Consider the following 18234-nt stretch of genomic DNA (forward strand, 5'->3'; position numbering starts at 1 on the left):
AGAGGAAGAAACCGGAGTTCAGAGAGGTCATGTCACATGTCCCAAGACACACAGCAAGGAAGTGACTGAGCTGGCTTCCACAGCCTGTGCTATCGTCTACATCTTTGGAAGGGGGGTTTTGATGGTCCCCTGACTCAGCAAAAAGCAACCTCGTAACAACCAGTAGAGAAGCTAAAGCCGGCAAATAGGCATTACACACAAGCTTAGTATCAGAGTCAAGATGAGATTTCTCAAGGCTCATGGGCTAGTTAAAGGGCACCTGGAATATGTGTTTGGTTCTAAGAAATGTGTTTTAAGGGACCCTCTGAGAAACATAGGTATGTGCAGAGGAAAGTTACGGAGCGGCCCCTCAGCTCGGGGTGCTTGAGTTAGTATCATATGAATAGTTTAGGAAACGGAGTTGGCGGGGATCGATGAGACACAAAAAGATTTCTAGGAGCACACAGCAGTGTTTGCCAGATGGTTAAACGCTGGTGTTGCTCCAGAAGGAGAACAGAGATCAGTGGGTGAAACTGCAGGAAAGAAGGTGCGATCTACTCCAGGGGCCTGAAAGGAGGCGAGAAGCCAGTGGGGTAGTGAGTTCTCTGTCACCACTGGTGTTCAAGCCGCTGCTGCCCGGCTCCATAGCGGAAGTGTCCTGCCGGGTAGTGCTGGACTTGAGGGCCTCCAAGACCGGTGGGTCCCCTGGCAGGTAGGACCTGTCCTGTCGGCAGCCAGGGCTGGGCCCGACTCTGTCTCTCTGTCCTTCCACTGCAGGTTCTACGATGAGATCAGGACCCCCCTCCTCTCCGACATCCGCGTCGATTATCCGCCGGCCGTGGTGGAGCAGACCACCAGGACCCTGTTTCCCAACTACTTCAACGGCTCGGAGATCGTCATCGCGGGGAAGCTGGCCGACCGCAAGGTGGGACAGCTGCACGTGGAGGTCACGGCCAGCAACAGCAAGAAATTCGTCATCCTGAAGACGGACGTGCCGGTGGAGCCGCAGAGGGCGGGGCACGGCGAGACGGGAAGCGCCAGGCCCCAGGCCGGCGCCGAGCCGCGCAACCACGTGGAGCGGCTGTGGAGCTACCTGACGGTGAAGGAGCTGCTGAGCTCCTGGCGGCACAGCCGCGACGAGCAGGACCGGGAGCGCCTGCGGCAGAAGGCACAGGCCCTGGCCCTGGCCTACCGCTTCCTCACCCCGCTCACGGCCATGCACCTGCGGTCGGCGGGGCAGCCGGAGAAGCTGGAGGAGGCGCAGGGCGTGTCGGCCGCCGTGGGCCCTGAGACCGTGATGCAGAGCCTGCGGGGCGCCAGCCCGCAGCCAGGTGAGCAGGTGCGCGGAGCCCCCGCGCTCCCCCCCCTCCCCCCGCGGCTGTCCCTTACTGCGGGAGACCGTGTCGCGCCCTGGCGTCAGAGGGTGTGCTACGCCGTCGGGTTTATGCAGTTGCAAAGGCTGGATCTGTAGAGAAATTTGGAAACGTGGCATTTGTCTCAGAAATGTTGCCAGGTAAAGTCAGTCTAGCGATAAATCATCGGTATCGGGTGCCCCCCCCGCAGGGGGCAATGTTGGAGGCACCAGGATGAACAAACGAATGGTACTCGTGTTTAAGCGTTGTCCTGCCTCTGTGAGCACCTCAGAGCCATGCTGCTTTACCTGCTGGACGGCAGGGGCCCGAAGCCGTGGGCATCTAGAGATGAGCCCACAGGAAACACGCTGCGCCCAAGGGGGGGCACCCGACCTCCTTCCCACGCACACCTGCTTTGTGGAAGGCGCGAAAACCTTCCTGCCGCTGCCTGGTTTTTATCGTCCTGACAACATGTGAGGAACGGACTTGGGGATTCTCGGGAGAATTCATCCTTTACATGCTTATCACTAGACTCTAAGCAGAAACGGTCATTTCCAGGTTCATGCCATTTTGTTGGGGGAAATCAGTAGCAACAAGCAGAGGAAAAGGAGAGGAAAATAGTTCCCCCAAAGCAGAGCATTATAATCTCAGTTATAACAGCTTGTGGGAAACAGCATGTTTTTTACATGTAACATGTTTATTAAATTCCTGCCAAGTTCACATCTCCTAAAAGAGAGGGAACGGACAGGAGCTCAGAGCCTGCAAATGCTGTCTCAGTTATTCCTCAAGATCTAAAGTCTGAGACGCACCTGGGCGAGGTAGAGCGAAAGGGTAGGATCCAGACACAGCTGTTTCCACTGTGTGGCTTGGGGCAGGTGTCTGAACCTCTCTGGGCTTCCATTCCCTGGCCTATAAAGTGCAGATACTAACGATTTCCCTGAAGGGCCACTGCAAGGATTAGATGTGTCACATCTTTGGTACAAAACCAGCGTTCTGCAAATGTTAGATCCCTCTGTGTCAAGGGGTGTAGAACTAGACATTTATTGAGAGGTGCGGATTGTAACTATATCTGGATTGTAACTGTCTTTTTTTTTGCATTTTTGTATTTTTTAAATTGTAAAAAAATAACATAAAATTTACCATCTTAACCATTTTTAAGTGTATAGCTCGGTAGTGTGAGGTATCTTCACAGGTCTCCAGAACTTTTTTCATCTTGCAAACCTGAAACTCCGTACCCATTAAACAACTCTCCCCTCCCCCCACTCCATAACTATAGGTACAATAGAATGTTTTCCCCTATTATACATGCAGAAATCTTAGGAAGAATACGATCTAATTTATAAAAGAGTAAAGTAACTAAGTCTTCACATGATATGCCTTCACGTGTGTGTTGGGAGGCCAAGCTCCTTTAAGACAGGTGATGTTTTTAAATGACCACAAATGCATTTGAAAGCTATATTTTTACTCACCCCAAACCTCTTGTCTGTGCCTCTCACCTCATCCTCCTTAATAACAATGGGGGTTCTCTTCTTTCTAGGACCTGCTCTCAAGAAACCATACAGCCCAAGAATTAAAGTCTCCAAAACCTCAGGTAAAGAAAAGAATGTGGTTGTGTGTGACTTGAGGCCTGAGATGTTTCCAGGTAGACGGCCCGGAGTTCCCTGACACCAGTTAAAATACCAGCTCCTGGAACGAGGCACGAGGACCCATAGTCGTTCAGCAAAAGGCAGCAGCGGGAGGCGGTTCGGAGAACCAGGGTGGCCGTAAACACCATGGCTCTCGCCCCAAGGAGCCTGGCAGGCCTGATAGCAGGACAGACGGACAGCAGAGGCCCATTTGCATCATGGCTCAGTTTAAACATTACTTGTTTCAGAGACATGACATGCACGTGCTTCCAGCTCCCGGTGGTACGAATATCTGTGATGTGCAGAGTTTATTATTATCACTATTATTTTAATCTTTGGCTTTAGAAGGGAAAGACAAATAAAAATACCATAAAATTTCCTTTGGCCGGCTTCCTGGGATTATGATAAGCATCCAGATGGACCAGCAGCACAAGGGCAGGGTTTTAGTCCTGAAATGTACACGTCTTCCTTTGTAAGTCTGTTTTTGCCTTGCTGATGCGTTCGACGTGCCAGGAACGTTCTAGAGATTAGCCGTGCAGACAACACGCACGTGGTCTCCGATGGGGAGAGTACAGCTCTTTTGAACACACACATCCACACTTTGTGGAATGCGAGAAACTTTCCTCTTGGATGCCACGTGGGGTAATGACTTTCAGACATCTCTCCTTTTTGAAACAAGCAATATCTTCCCTGGTAAAAGGATTTGGATGATTTGAGTAAAAATGATGCGGTATGAGCACAAGAAACTCTCGAAGACCAGTCACATAGTTCTATTCATACCTAAAGAGCACCAGAAATATGGACCAGGACCTTTGTCTCCTATGGGTATCTTTTATTTATTTTTTCCTCATCTACAAAAGACCAGTACCTCGTATTTCTTTATATGCCATAGGGTACTGGCAGCCCATCACGGTGAGATCACCCAGAGTCTTTCCTGGGCCTTTCTGAGTCATGCTGGGGACAGAAAGTGGTTGTTTTTTTGTTTTGTTTTGTTTTGTTTTAGCAGTTACAGTGAGGACATTAATTTGCTTGCAACTTGAAAAGACTGACCATATCCAAGTGCGTGTATGTGCATGTGTGCACGTAATGTAGAGAGACATTCAGAAACACCTTGTGTTTGGCATGAAAATTAGAAAGAAACGAACTCTCCAGTCTTGTGAGGGGAGAGAAATGACGTAGATAGTCAGGAATTATTTCGTCTGTACAATAAGAGGCGAGGCTGCTCAGGTTGACCAGAGGCAAGAGTGAGGAGAACGCGCAAGCAACAGGGGCCAACAACACTGTGGCCTCTTTTTTTTTTTTAAGAGTTTGTTTATTTGAAAGAGGGAGAGAGAGCACAAGCAGGGGGAACAGCAGAGGGAGAGGGAGAAGGAGATTCCCCACTGAGTAGGGAGCCCAATGTGGGGCTGGATTCCAGCATCCCAGGATCATGACCTGAGCCAAAGGCAGACGCTTAACCGACGGAGCCACCAGGTGCCCCCAACCTCTGTGGTCTTATCTGCGGACAAAACTTTGAGAGCATTTAAGTCCACGTGCCCCAGAGGCAGGATTTCCGTGGCCATTGCTGACTGTCCTTCCTAACCCCCAGTGACTCTGTACCCCACGTGGTCACCGCCCTCAGCTGGCCACTGTCACGCAGGACTGTGGACATCTGGTGCCATGTCTCCAGTGCTGTGGTGCTCCGGTCACAGGAAAGCGAGGGTTCACACCCACGTCTCTTCCCTTGGGTGGTCAGAGGAGACAGGAAAATGATTTCCTGTGACTGAAGTGTGGTGGAAGGAGCATCACGTCTGGACGTAGGGGACCCAAGTTCACAGACGCACCTCACACACTGACCGCGTAACACTGGTGTGTCCCTTCACCCCCAGGCGCCTCCCTCGCTCCGACGTCGGGGATCGGTGACAGGTTAAACTAACGCATGAGCCAGGAGAAAGGGGAATGTCCACACGGAAGGCACCCGGTAAATGTCTTGTCTCTCTTGCTCTCTCCTGGTTCTTCCCGGTCTGGCAGTGGATGGAGATCCCCATTTTGTCGTGGATTTCCCCCTGAACAAGCTCACCGTCTGCTTCAACATTGATGGGCAGCCGGGGGACATCCTGAGGCTGGTCTCGGATCACGCGGACTCTGGTACGTTCTGTGACGTCTGGGCAAGGGTAAGGTAGGTGGGACCGCCCCCTCTGATCTTGAGACGGACGTCCACGTAGATAAGGGGGCACCTCACAGACACTCCCTGAGGATTGTTGGTGCCTCATTAAAGGCAGTCGACTGTCCACTGTGCGTGGGGCTTGGAGTCAAGAAGACAGACGTTGGAAGCCCTGCTCTGATTTTAGCCTGGGCACGCATCTCCCTTGTAACCTGGAGACAGTGGCACTTGCTCTGCCAGCCTCCCCGGGCTGTTGTGAAGACCAAACTCAGTAATGGACAGGACGCCATTTTATAAAGGCACAGGTCTATAGAGATTGAGGATCTGCTACCATGCCTGTCCATTCCCAAGCTAACGTGGGAAGGCTGAGTCCTGAAGCCATCTCTCTCGCTTCCTCCGCGAGGCGGGTGTTAAGCCCCCAGCTCTGTGTGCACTGAACACGGAGGTGAGCAGGGCTCCGATCTTCAGTCTGTGAGGGGCTGGGTGAAGGAGCTCTCGAGCCACACGCAGGTAACGGTGCCTGAGGGATGGCCACGTGGCAGTTCTCGGTTCCGAGAGGGTGCATTTCTTGAAGGCTAGGTGACCAGCCTCCCACGGCCAGGTGACACGCGTGATGTAATTACGTCATGTGTGATCCCGGGGCTCCTTTCCCACCTTGTTCTCTTGCAAGGCTTCGTAGCCTTTGAGCTAAATCACAGCTTGCCCTAACTCACACTCGGCAGGGAGATGGGGGCCTCACTGTACCCCTCCCTGGAGGCATCCACCTTCCTAGGGCCTGTTCCTGGGGTTTGTGTGATCAGCGCGGAAAGAGCCAGAGATGCCTGGAGCCTCGAGGCTGCAGCACGTGGCCTCTGCTCATGCTGGGATCTCTCCTTCCCCCCTTCCCGTTGCCCCAGGGAAGGCAAGCCTACGTCTGGCTTCCCCTGCTCCAGCATATTGACAGCATGGGGACGGCTTCTCTCCCACCTCCACGCACGCGTGCCCTCACTCATTCAGCAGGAATGATGGCCCCTACCCGCGAGTCAGACTTCATGGTGCTAGAGATACGGCCGTGAGGCCAGAGGAGGAAGGAAGCTGTATTAGATGCCTGGAGCGTGAAGGTGGGGTGGTGCCTAACCGCTGTCCTCTTCCACGCTGCCCTGCAGGCGTGACGGTGAACGGGGAGCTGATTGGGGCCCCGGCTCCCCCAGGTGGCCACAAGAAGCAGCGCACGTACTTCCGCACCATCACCATCCTCGTCAACAAGCCCGAGAGGTCCTATCTGGAGATCACACCCAGCAGAGTCATCTTGGACGGTGGGGACAGGCTGGTCCTCCCCTGCAACCAGAGCACGGTGGTGGGGAGTCGGGGGCTGGAGGTGTCTGTGTCCGCCAATGCCAACGTCACCGTCACCATCCAGAGCACCATTGCCTTCGTCATCCTCGTTCACCTGTACAAAAGGCCAGCCCCCTACCAGCGAGACCACCTGGGCTTCTACATCTCCCACAGCGAAGGCCTCTCCGGCAACTGCCACGGACTGTTAGGTAGGCAGCCGCTCTCACACCGTTCGGAGCACAGCATCCAGTTTCTGGAAGCGAGGCTGATGTTGCCGGGGTGTTTGGCTTGATTGAGAAATGCAGTCATGGAAGTGCATGCCTTGCCCCCTGGTGACTTTCTGGAAAGGGAAGGGGCTGCATACACTAATTCTCGCTGGCCTTCTGGGAAAGTAAGCACAGACTTTGGGAGTCATCTTCTCAAGGTCTGGCTCCTGACTCTGGGCAAGAAGATGCCAATACAGGGGCATCCGCAGCCCAGCCCCGGGCGTGAGTACCCCACCCTGCCCTGAGCTGCAGGCAATCCTCTCCAGTGGCTTTCGACGTGCAGGCCCACGTGGGCTCCTGACCCACAAGGAAAGGGTGAGCTGCTGCCAGGGCCCAGTTTAGAAAGCAGGATTTCCTGGCACTTGAACTGGACGTGTTTCTGTCCTGCTCGACTGCCAAGCATGAGTGCCTCGCCCAGACACAGGCCGGCATTCGTGCGGCCTTAGCAGTGCCCTCACTTGACCTATAGAATTCTGGTGAGGCGAATCAGGAACGGGCTGAAGCGACTGCTTTCCACCCCTCAGCCATACACACCAAATGCATAGTCTAGGAGGGCAACGGTGGCCTGGAGGCGAGGGGAGACGCCAGGCCTCCTTCCCTATTTGTCTGGCTTGTCCTGCTCTCCCAGCTCACGAGAAGACAGTGGTTATCTGTCTAGACGAGTCGTTAGACGGCTTTCCGGTGGTAGCACCCCAGCAGCTTCTGGGGCTTCCAGAAGAGGAAGCCACTGCAACCCAACCTAGGACTGCCCTGTCCGCACCCTGCAAACACGCGTTTGTCCCTGACACGGGACAGGCGTGAGTCCTCTGGGAGAGTCCAGCGTAGGACTGCAGTCAGTTAAAGCCCCTCCTCTGACAGCATCCATCCCCCTGCCTCTGGGTAACACCGTGCACTGGCTGGTCACCAGTGGCCTAAACTGACAAGAGATCTTTCAACCCAGGATTGCCTGCACTTGACTTAGACCCGATGCTTTTTTGTGTCCTCCCAGGTCAGTTCCTGAACCAGGACGCCAAACTCACAGAGGAGCCTGCTGGGCTCAGCAAGGACCCTACTCACCCTCTGCTCCCAAAGGCAGGTGAGCAGTCCGAGACTGTCCTAAAGGTGAAAGGACACCAAGTCCCGGTGGTCTGGAAACAGCGGAAAATCTACAACGGGGAGGAGCAGGTGGACTGCTGGTTTGCCAGGAACAACGCAGCCAAACTGATCGACGGGGAGTACAAAGATTACCTGGCAGCCCATCCTTTTGACTCAGAGACGTCATTTGGCCCGGGACGCTCCAGGGGACTCTGACGCCAGCGGCCTGAACGCTCAAGTGCGTGACAGGGAAGTGGTCTTCGGGGACCCCGACGTGTGCTTCCTGTCGCTTGTGCGTGCCTCATGTCTTGGCAGTTGGCTGCCACCCGTGACCTTCCCCTGGTGGCGTGTAGGCCCGGTGTCTGCTTGAGTGAAGGGAAGAGTCAGGACTCGGAAGCGGAAATGTTATTTCCTTCTACTCCCTCCTCCTGCCTCCCCCTCCCTCCGTCCAATAGAGAAAGATGGTGGCCCCAAGGGGGAAAGGTCATACTTAAAAGCAAGAAGTCTGTGTCTCGTGCCAACCGGCTTGTCTGTCTCATAGCCTGTCACAGGTAGCTGATGAGGGAACATTGCCACTAAGCTCCCTTTCTCTGTGGAAACGGCCGCGTTTGGGCACTCTGCTTTTCGCCTTATGCTAATGCTTAGGACTCTCTCCTCTTAGAACTACTGTCTTCTCCAGATGTGAGGCCAGCCTCTGCCTCAGGGGGACCGCTCCTTGGGCCCCGGCCACGGGTCAGGCAAATAGCTCGTAGATTTGATCATTGTAACCAATTAAGTCTTGTCTTAGGAGAGGATTTTCTTCCGCTGTGATCTCTTGCCCTTGAAAGTGAGTTTTCATTTAAAAAAAAAAAAAACTGGTTGAAAATAGAAAATCTGCGTTCCAGATACCGATGTCTAATGGGCTTTGTAAACCCCTCGACTGTGCTCATGGGTATTCTCCTATTTATTCCAGTAAAGCTAATACACGGGGCTACCCCACGTGCCTGTTTTTGACTGGCCTGTCTCGGTTGGAGAGTTGGCCCACCTTTGACTTGGCACCGTCCTCCCGTTGTCATAATTCCGGCCTTACCGACTGGCGGTCCTCGGGGAGGTGACAGGTGAGGCGCTCGCAGCGCGGGGACGGGAGGTAGAGCCGGCTCGGAGCGCGTCCTCAGCCCCCTCCCGGGCGTCGGCCCGCACGCTGTCAGCAGAAGGCGGGTGCGCTCACACAGCTGAGAAGCCTTGCACACCTCCGACAGGCGAAGCCAGCGCATCGGCGTGAGGGGGGCACTTTGGTTCCAGCACTTGGACAAGCCCTCTGCTCCCATGAGGAAAGGTTAAAACCGGTGGCCGGGGCTGCGGAGGTCAGGGAGCCCCACCCTTGTCATAGCGGACCCCCTGTGCTCAGCCCGTCACCCTCTCCAGGGGAAGCGAGGCTTCCCTGCCCTCCTCCCCAGTCCTTGCTTTTGCCCTGTTTGGTCTTCTCGGGGCCACCGAGGTCCAGCAGAGCCCGGTCCTCACTGGGTGAGGGGCACAGTCAGGACGCACGTGGACGCAGACGCCCCTTGAGCCGCAGGGCAGAGGAAGAAAGATCGGGGTCAGAGAAATGGAATATTCCAACGTGAGGCTGAATTAAACAAAAGCTTTTGGGCTGGCTTCACAGGAGGTCTCTTCCAGTCGGGAGTGACTCCAGAGCAGGCTTTCATGAGCTGTGCAGGCATGCTTAGCCCTTGGAGAGAAATCAGAGCTAAGAAAATTGTTTATCATATTTGCCCTCCCGTGGGACCGTTTGAGCAGCAAAATGACATCCACATGTTCCTGTTGGACCAGGCAGCCTCAGGAGGTTGTGGGGAGGGGGGCGTTTGCAGTTCTGTCTCAGAGACCCGGTCTCTCCCCACTTTGTGCCCCCGGCAGGCCGTGCCTGCCCAGCTCTGGGTTTTCGGACTCCCATCTTCCCAGACTCGGCTGCCCGTTTTCAGGCCAGCGGTGCGAAGATAGCAGCCCAGACGGCCGCAGAAGCGCCCGTGTTTCAGAGCTCAGAGGAAGCAGAGGAGTGTGCGCCGGGGCGGGCCAGTCCTGTCAGGCTCCCCGGGACCTCCCTGTGACATAACTTTGGCCCCAGCCGGGCAGATGTCCCGCGAGCCTCGCGGCCCAGCCCGCCTGTCGCCTGCAGAGGTGATCCGCAGTCCAGCACAGGCCTTAGGGCTGCGGGGAGAACGGCGCCCGGCCGGCTCAGTCGGTAGATAGAGCGGCGACGCTTGGTCTCGGGGTTGTGAGTTCGAGCCCCATGTTGAGCATGGAGTTTACTAAAAGAAAAAAAAAGGAAGGAAGGAAGGAAGGAAGGAAGGAAGGAAGGAAGGAAGGAAGGAAGGAAAGAAAGAAAGGGAAAAGAAAGACCACAGGGAGGGCTGTTATTGCACATTACCAGTTACTGCTGCTTTCTCAGAGCAGAGAAGAATATTCCAGCGAGGTACCCCTCATTGTCCTCCTCTGGGGGAAAAAATGTTTTTTGAGTATCAAAGTTGAGCTTTTATTTTAATGTTTTTACTTTAGACAAATCCCACTTTTCTTTTTCCTCCTCTTCGTGGTCTGTGTCTTTTTATTGTGTAAGTTTTTTACCATTAAATGATCTATTTTAACCTAAGACAGTGATATCTCCAAAAATCTCCACAGCCATGTTATACTTAGGACCTTGTAATTTGATTGGAAAACACAGTATTTTCTGTTGGTCATGTATGTTGTGGATAGCAAGCTTTTTTAAAGGACACCTTTAAATGCAGGGCACCTGGGTGGCTCAGTCAGTTGAGCATCCGACTCTCGACTTCGGCTCAGGTCGTGATCTCGGGGTCATAGGATCAAGCCCCATGTCAGGCTCCACACTCCGTGTGGTGTCTGCTTGAGATTCTCTCCCCCTCCCTCTGCTCTTCCCCCCACTTGTGCACACATTCTCTCTCTCTGTAAAAAAATAAATTTAAAAAATAAATTAAAAACTGCTTATAAGTAAATGCAGAGGAAAGGAGGAATTCCCTTCTACGGTGGAGAAACTGAGGCAGAGTCCAGTTGAGTGATTTTTCCCCCATTAAGTGAAAGGCGCTAGAACAGGCCCAGGTTGAACTTCCAGAATTCATTTTGCTAGCTTTACCGCGATTTCACCACGTGGGTCATCATTTCTCTCCCTTGAGCACCTGTGTATGGGGGGGGGGCGGGTGCTAAGTGAGCGGTTGAGGAGACTGACCCCTGTGTTGCAGTCAGAGGAGGCAAATCTTGTGTTCTCACCACAGCTGGTGTAAGCATGTCCGCTAAGTTGACCGACTGGGGTCTTAGCAGGTCCCTTCCTGGGTCCCTATCCCCTCCCTTATCTGAAAAAAAGAGAAACATCTGACCGGGGGTCCTCTCTAAGGACTTCTTAATTCAAGGCGTCACATTCCCCAAATAAAATGGACGGGATGTTCTCCGCCCACCCACCCTGGTTGCTTTACCATCTTCTTCCTGCCTTTTCGAGGATTTACCACTGCCAGCCAGAGGGAGGGGGACCAGGACGGTGGCCATGCGGTGACGCTCCATCATGCCCGCTGCAGGGTGATAGGAGCCGGGTAGAACCCCTCCTCGACTCTCAGGCCTGCCAGGAAGTCTTTCATTGAATCCCGTACCCTCATCGGTGGATTCACGTCTTTACATGTATCTCTGGGCTAAACCGAATGGAATGAACGTTTGCGTCCTCCCAAAATTCCTAGGCTGCAGCCTAAACCCCCAGGGGGATGGTATTCGGAGGCGGGGCCTTTGGAAGGCGACAAGGTCCTGAGGGTGGGGCCCCTGGTGGGATGAGTGTCCTTCCAGGAGGAGACGCAGGAGAGAGCATCCCTCTGCTCTCCCCCGTGCGAGGACAGCAAGAAGTCGCCGTCTGGGAACGAGGAGGAAGGTTCTCACTGGACACCAAATCTTCAGGCTCCCCGATCCCAGACTTCCAGCCTCCAGCGCTGTGAGCAAGAAACGTGCGTTAAGTCGCCTGATCTATGGTGTTCTTGGAATAGCAGCCTGAGCTGACGAAGGCACTGGGTCCAAAATACGAGTTCTGGCCCCTTGGTTAAGCTACCCAGAATGCATACAGTGCTGTTATTCAACCGGAAGGGCTCCTGGAACCCTGAGAACGTGGTCCAGCTAAAATAAACAGCAAATAAAGTAACATAGCTAAGCAAAGACTTAGAAGTAACTTTAAATATTTATTTTAGGCCGTTTAATAAGTAGGGTATGAGATAGGTCACATTCAAGAGCCTTTTTTTTTTTTTTAACAAAGAGATTGATGTCTAAAGATAAACAGCAGGTCGGTATGTTTCTGTTTTGAGGGGAAATGGAGTTAGGCCTGCAGAGAATAAGGCTGGATGATTCCAAGTGTACCGCTTGCTTATAGAAATTCCTGAATGACGTGCAAATGTATGTAAACGGAGGAGCGAGTGACCTCGGAAGAATAACGTTAGGACGACACAAGCTACAGAACAGCACATGAACCATAGCCATTCCTGACCTGATTTACGTGACTGTCGAACACAGAAGAACCACCTTAAGCCTCTCTGTCCCTTAGCTTCTGGGACTCCCACAGCCCAGAACTTCTGCCACCTGCTTATCAGGTCCCTCATTTGCACACCCTGACCGCCACCATCTTGCTGCCCCTTCTTCCATTTGCGTCTAGAGTGTCTTCCCTCCTCAAGCAGGCTTTCTAGCCCGTGATTGTGGCCTTGCCTCTCCGGTGCTGAGCGGTCCTGCCGGGGCTCGTGGAGATCCCCACCGAGCTCTGTTAAACTCTGAACGGGGCATCCCCCAGTCAGAGCCAGCACAGGGATGGAGCATGAGCAAAAGCACTGGAAGGCCACGTGAAAGAGAAAACCAGCGGGGCGTCAAGTCAGCCCCTCTGGGCTTTGGCTTCTTCATCTGTAACACGAAGGGGCTGCACTGAGACCCCAGGATCTTTATCTGCTGCCAGCCAATGAAGATACTTCCTGGACTTCCAAGTAATCAGTGCAAAATGATTCATCTGATGACTCCAGTGGATTTTGAGATCCAGTGTTCCAGACCCAGGGAGTCAGAGGAAAACAAAGCCCATGCCTCCAAGGAGGTGACAGTTTCGAGCAGGAGGTAGAATGGATGCAAAGATGGAAACAGAGCGCCAGAAATGCTGTGCGGGAACTTGGCCGTGGGCTGCGCGGAAGCACAGCTGTGAGGGCGGGAAGGTGGTTGGGAAGCCAGTTCAGACACGGAGAGCCTTGCACCACCAGCAGAAAGAGTATGTGCAGAGGCAACCACAGACCCGCACGTTCTCTAATGCTAGGCGGCTGGGAGTGTCTTCCAAATGGCAGCAGCTTTCTCACTCTTTCCCCTTTCCGGATGGATTCTGATTCGGGGGCCAGTTCTGTCCCTGGCCCTGCGCTCCCGGCTGCGGAGGCTGCCCAGGGAAAGTCACCGCTCCCCACGGCCCATCCCGATCCCAGGGCTCCCGGGGCATTGAGCAAACTCGGGTCCCTCTTGTCCGAGACACACCTGCCCTCAACAGCCTCTCTGTTCCGCTCCAGCTTTCTGGACCATTTCACCCCACAGCTTCCCCGTCACTGCTCCTGCTTCCAGAGGATACTGTGGAAGGAGTTCCCTCCTTTGCTTGGGCTAGAATCAAAGTGGCTCTGTCTTCACACCCCTTCCTTCCAAGCATCACCAGCCACCTCCATTCTCGCGTTCCCTGGGCAGGGGATTCAGTGGTTTTCTTTCTTTCTAGAATCTCCAGACTCCTGTTTCCCACCAGGTTCTGCCCTCTTGGTTCCAAACACCACTCTGGAAGGCCCCTCTGCTCGGAGTCTGTCGTCCCCAGCCCGGTTCCTTTGAGCTTCCGTCTTTTCTCTTCCGTGTCCGCGTCAGGCTTGTTCCAGTGGTTGGCATTCGAAACGTCTCTCTGTTCTGTTTGTTTTAACCTCTTAGATTCAGATTCAGCTTCTGTCCTCACCACATTCATGCCAGTGCATCTCAGACATCACGCTGCCTTTCCTGACGCCCGCATCCAGCCCTTAGGGTCTTCAGCCTCTATTGCGTGACCACGCCGGCCTCTTCCTCTCTTCGGAATTCTGGATCGCTTTGCTTCTTTTGTGTGATTAAAAAAAATTTTTTTTTCTTAGTCTCTTTTGCCGAATTTCTTTCCTCCCACCAACCTATGGACTTACCCTCAGGTTCCCCCTCGGTCCTCTCTGTGCTCTTCCTTAGGGATCTCCTTCACTTCGTGCTTCCCCATCTGGCTCTGCTTAGATGGTCCCTGCAAATAGATTTATGGGCTTGACTGCTCGTCTGGGGACACTTGTTTTTCTGGCATGAGCTCAAACTCAGGAATAGAAGCAAACTTTCTGTCTTCAAAGTGTCTATGTTTTTATTGTAAGTATTTGGGATCTGGGAAGAAACGTAGAAGTCAGCAATCGTTCTTTCTATTTAGATTGTTGCAACTAAAGTTCAGGGTGTGTGTGTGTGTGTGTGATACATTTATAGGAGTCCAATTTAAAATTAATTTTTATTGACACAGCAGTCTTCCTGAAAATTCTCTGATAATCATATTATTTTCTCAAAACAACAGCTGTGTTTATGTAAGAGAAGGCCCAATGTCCTGATTCCTCACTGGAAATTTCTGGTTATATAAGATGAAAATCCCACGTGCAAAGTTTATTGATATGTCAATTAAATAATTTCATTGCACTACCAGTACCAAATTCATTATAAATACATTTTCGTATGCTCTTTAAAAATAAATGTTATTTGAAGTGTATAAGGGCAGTGTAGAACAGACAATAGTCCCGATGTTTGGGCAGAATGAATGTATGTGTGTTATACGTGCCTGTTTTATCCTGTTAAATTTCCGTCTAGAAGTCTGCCTCACATTGCTAGAATCTTCCAGCTCTATAAATGTCATAGAGTGCTGAAAGCCAGCTTCTAGTCTGCACGTTCACATGGATGCTGTGGAAAAAACAGACCTTTCCACGGGGAAAGTGGAAACAGTTCAAAGTCTAAAGGCTCAGCTCAGAAGCAAAGTGTATTTGCTTTTGAAGAAGGCTGGAGCCCAAGAATATTCTAGAAACTGAAAGTTCTCCTCTGCAATCTGGAGGCAACTCTTTATTTTTTCAACCTCTTCTACCTTTTCAGCCTGCCTAGAAGGCTAAAATCGAGCACTCTGAGAACTCGCTATGAAAATATAAAACTGTGTGTATTACTGATGGACCGTAACATCTTTATTTGTTCATGCAACCTTCCCGGAAGACAAAATGTTTCAAAGCTAACACATTCACCTATTCTTTCATTTAACCAATATTTAGTGGGCACTAGCTATGTGGAGGGGATAGAGGGCATCCCTGGAAATAACAACATTTCATGGAGTTAGCTGTAAAAGACAGACGTGTGCCCACACAAAGGTTCAGATAAAATGTATGCAGGTTTGAAAAGGAAGGGCCTGTTTTCGGCTTGTCAGGGAGGGGGCACCAGCATTGGGTCTAGTCTTACAGGACTGGGGAAGCTGGGAGGGGAAAACTAGGAGTATTTTATGTAAGAATTTATGTATTCCTTTTTTTTCTTTAAAGATTTATCCATCTATTTTAGAGAGAGAGAGCGAGCACAAGCATGGCCCTGAGTAGGGGGTGGGGCAGAGGGAGAGGGAGAAGCAGACTCCCTGCTGAGCCAGGAGCCCAACACGAGGCAGGGCTCTATCCCAGGACCCTGGGATCAGGACCTGAGTTGAAATCAAGTGTTGGATGCTTAACCAAGTGCACCACCCAAGTGTCCCCCAGAACTTATTCTTTTTTTTTTTTAAGATTTATTTATTTTAGAAAGAGAGAGAGCACGAGCAGGGAAGGGGCTGAGGGAGAGGGAGAAAGTGTCTGAAGCAGACTCCACGCCGAGTGGGGAGCCCGATGTCACACGGGGCTCAAGCTCATGACCCTGAGATCACGACCTGAGCTGAAACCAAGAGTCAGACGCTTAACCGACTGCGCCCCCCAAGCGCCCCCCAGAACTTATTTATTCTTAATAAAAACACTAAAGGAAAAGAAGTTGTGTAGAAGAATGAAAATTTCAGGGACTTGGAATGCCTCGGCCTCGTCGCTGAGGCGCTCATTGAGCATAGGCCGGTGTGGCCACAGTGCCTTTGCTCATCTGGTGACCCTGGGATGCTCCAGAAGGCACCAAGGCGGCTTCTGCTGCCACTCCGGTGGATGGCTGGGGCCCGCGTCCAGCACCCGCCCTCGGGGCTCAGCTGTGCATCCCAGGGCAAGGACAGAGGAGAGGACGGCGCAGGGCAGCCCCAGGCGGTGAGGCCAGCATCGCCGGTTCCCTCTGAAGCGGGTGTCCGCGGTAGGAAGGCTGGGCTGCTTTCTGCCTCTGGTCCAGGCGCCAGGTGGGCAGGGGACGTGCTGGGCTGGAGGCCCCAGGCTTGCTCCACGCACGTCTTCCCCCTTTTCCTTAGAAAGCACTTGGGCAGCGGCTGGGGCGGACCACTGTGGGCTGGAGGGACATGGAAGCGGCTGGGGAGCTCGGGTGCGGGGAGCAGCAGGGGAAGGGGGTCCCAAGCTGCAACCATCACCTACACAGAATCGGGAGCCGCAGAACTCGCGTGCACACTCAGCGGCTTCAGCATGTCACTCGCCCTCCTCGGAGAGGCGCAGACAAAGCGGTGCCGTTGTGATTCATGAGCCGCGGGCATCCCGCAGACAGCCGCTGCGGGGCACGGGTGACATGGCCTAGTTCCTGAGGAGGGGACGGGCGAGTCCCGCAGAGCTCTGCGTGGGCCGGGAGGAAGGAAGGGGCCCAACAGACTTGGCTCTGGGGCCACAGGCAAGGACGCAGGAGGGCGGGAAGGTGCTGTGGGGAATCCACGGCCAGAGGTAAAGGACCTGGAGAAGGTCTCCTTTGTCACCCAACCTCGTTGGGACATCATCCACCATCGCGTGGGGAGGAGGGCCGCGAACCAGAGGGACAGCCTGCCCGGTCTGGAACTGATGACAGATTTCTGTGGTTTGGCTGGGTTCTGCTGGAGTGGGCCATGCAGGGCGGTCCCCCATGTGTCCCCTGAGCCTACTTCCTCGCCCTCCCTCTGTCTGGGGCGCCTCACCCCCACCTGAGACCCGTGAAGGACTCTGGGCCCCATCCCCGCTGTGGGGTCTGCTGGCTCACGTCCACACCGGGCCCCCCAGCTGCTTGGCGCAGAGGGGGAGGGACGGGGAGGAGATGAGCATCTTGGCCCCATCGGGGACCCAAAGGGTCTCCACGCATCGCACCACCCGGCATTTTACAGTTGACTTTTGTGTATTTCAGAAGCTCACATAGGGTTGCGAAGTTACGCGCTCGGGATGTTCCTTGCTGCTTTTTATAACATAAAAGCAAACACACCGACACCAAGAAGTGGTGTAAAGGCCGTCAGAAGGTGGCAGCGTGCGGTCACCGTGGGAACGCGGACCCCAGGGCCGGTGGAGCTGCACCTGTTACCGTAGAAAGCGAACGCCTGTGACATCACCGCACAGGCCACCGCGTCGGCACGTGTGGGATAAGCCGACCAGGTCCTAACGTCCTGTGCTTGATGTCGCCTTAGTCGCCGACGCTCGTGAGCACCTGACAAAATACAAGAGCTAAACTACGAGCTCTGTCTCAAAAAAAAAAAAAAAAAAAAAAAAAAGCTGGCCACGGTGACTAAAAGCTGTCCTCATCATTCCCTGCCATATTCAGGCGGCCGCCCCACTACAGTCCAAGCTAAGTGCCCTGTGCGATGATTTAAGCCAAATTCATCTGGTCCGGGTCCTCGAATGACCCTCACTCCCCTGGGTCACCCAACTACCCGTCCTGTGAGGGAACAGAGCCTAATTCTCGGGACAATGCTTGGCCCTGTTTCTGGTTTGTCTCCCTCACTTCGATCCCTCTCCTTCCTCCGCAGCGAGACCAAAGCAGCAACCAGACCTCCCTGCAAGGTCAGCGAGAGGCAAGCCTATTCTTCCTCGCTTCCAGGGTCACGGTGGAAGCCGAGAGCCAGCGACCCGCCGATGAGCCCGGGGCACCGTGGCGGGGCTGGGCTCTGGGCAGCTCGGCCCTGGCGCCCCTCTACCTGGCCTGCTAGGATTACAGCTGAATGTGCTGGCAGAAAGGGGAGACTATCCGGCAGGCTCAGGGAGGCCTCTGTCCCCACGCGGGAGGTCCCGGGCTGCCCTTGCTGCTGGCTGGCTGGAAAAGAATGGAGCTTATTATGTGGGGTGGGGGGTGGAGGGGGCAGCAAGGTGTTAAGCAGAGAAAATGGTTGAAATTCTAGTCGCAGGGATGCTGGCAGCCCGGCGCCTGCTGTTAGACAGTCAGATGAACTCTGATAAACCCGGAGGCACTTTCCCCACACCCGCCTGGAAACTCTAGCGCCCCACGGAGAGTGCAGGGCCGCTGGGAGGGGTGCGGGGAGATGGGCTGGGAAGCCCAGGGAGGGGGCTCTCTGCATTTCCAGAGGGGCAGGCAGG

The 18234-nt window shown here is 53.7% G+C and overlaps 1 protein-coding gene across 1 annotated transcript in view; it reads left to right on the forward strand.

Annotated features, from left to right (window-relative positions):
• The window catches only part of ITIH5 (inter-alpha-trypsin inhibitor heavy chain 5), a 78834-nt gene extending 63867 nt beyond the window's left edge, over window positions 1-14967 (forward strand). The window contains exons 10-14 of the mRNA XM_026478732.4: window positions 757-1310; window positions 2869-2922; window positions 4967-5083; window positions 6245-6622; window positions 7668-14967. Coding sequence (XP_026334517.1) covers window positions 757-1310; window positions 2869-2922; window positions 4967-5083; window positions 6245-6622; window positions 7668-7969 — 1405 coding nt within the window. The 3' untranslated portion in view covers window positions 7970-14967. The remainder of the gene's footprint in view (window positions 1-756; window positions 1311-2868; window positions 2923-4966; window positions 5084-6244; window positions 6623-7667) is intronic.
• The last annotated feature ends 3267 nt before the right edge of the window (window positions 14968-18234 follow it).

Source organism: Ursus arctos, unplaced genomic scaffold (genome assembly GCF_023065955.2).
Source record: "Ursus arctos isolate Adak ecotype North America unplaced genomic scaffold, UrsArc2.0 scaffold_30, whole genome shotgun sequence".
Lineage (NCBI taxonomy): Eukaryota > Metazoa > Chordata > Mammalia > Carnivora > Ursidae > Ursus > Ursus arctos.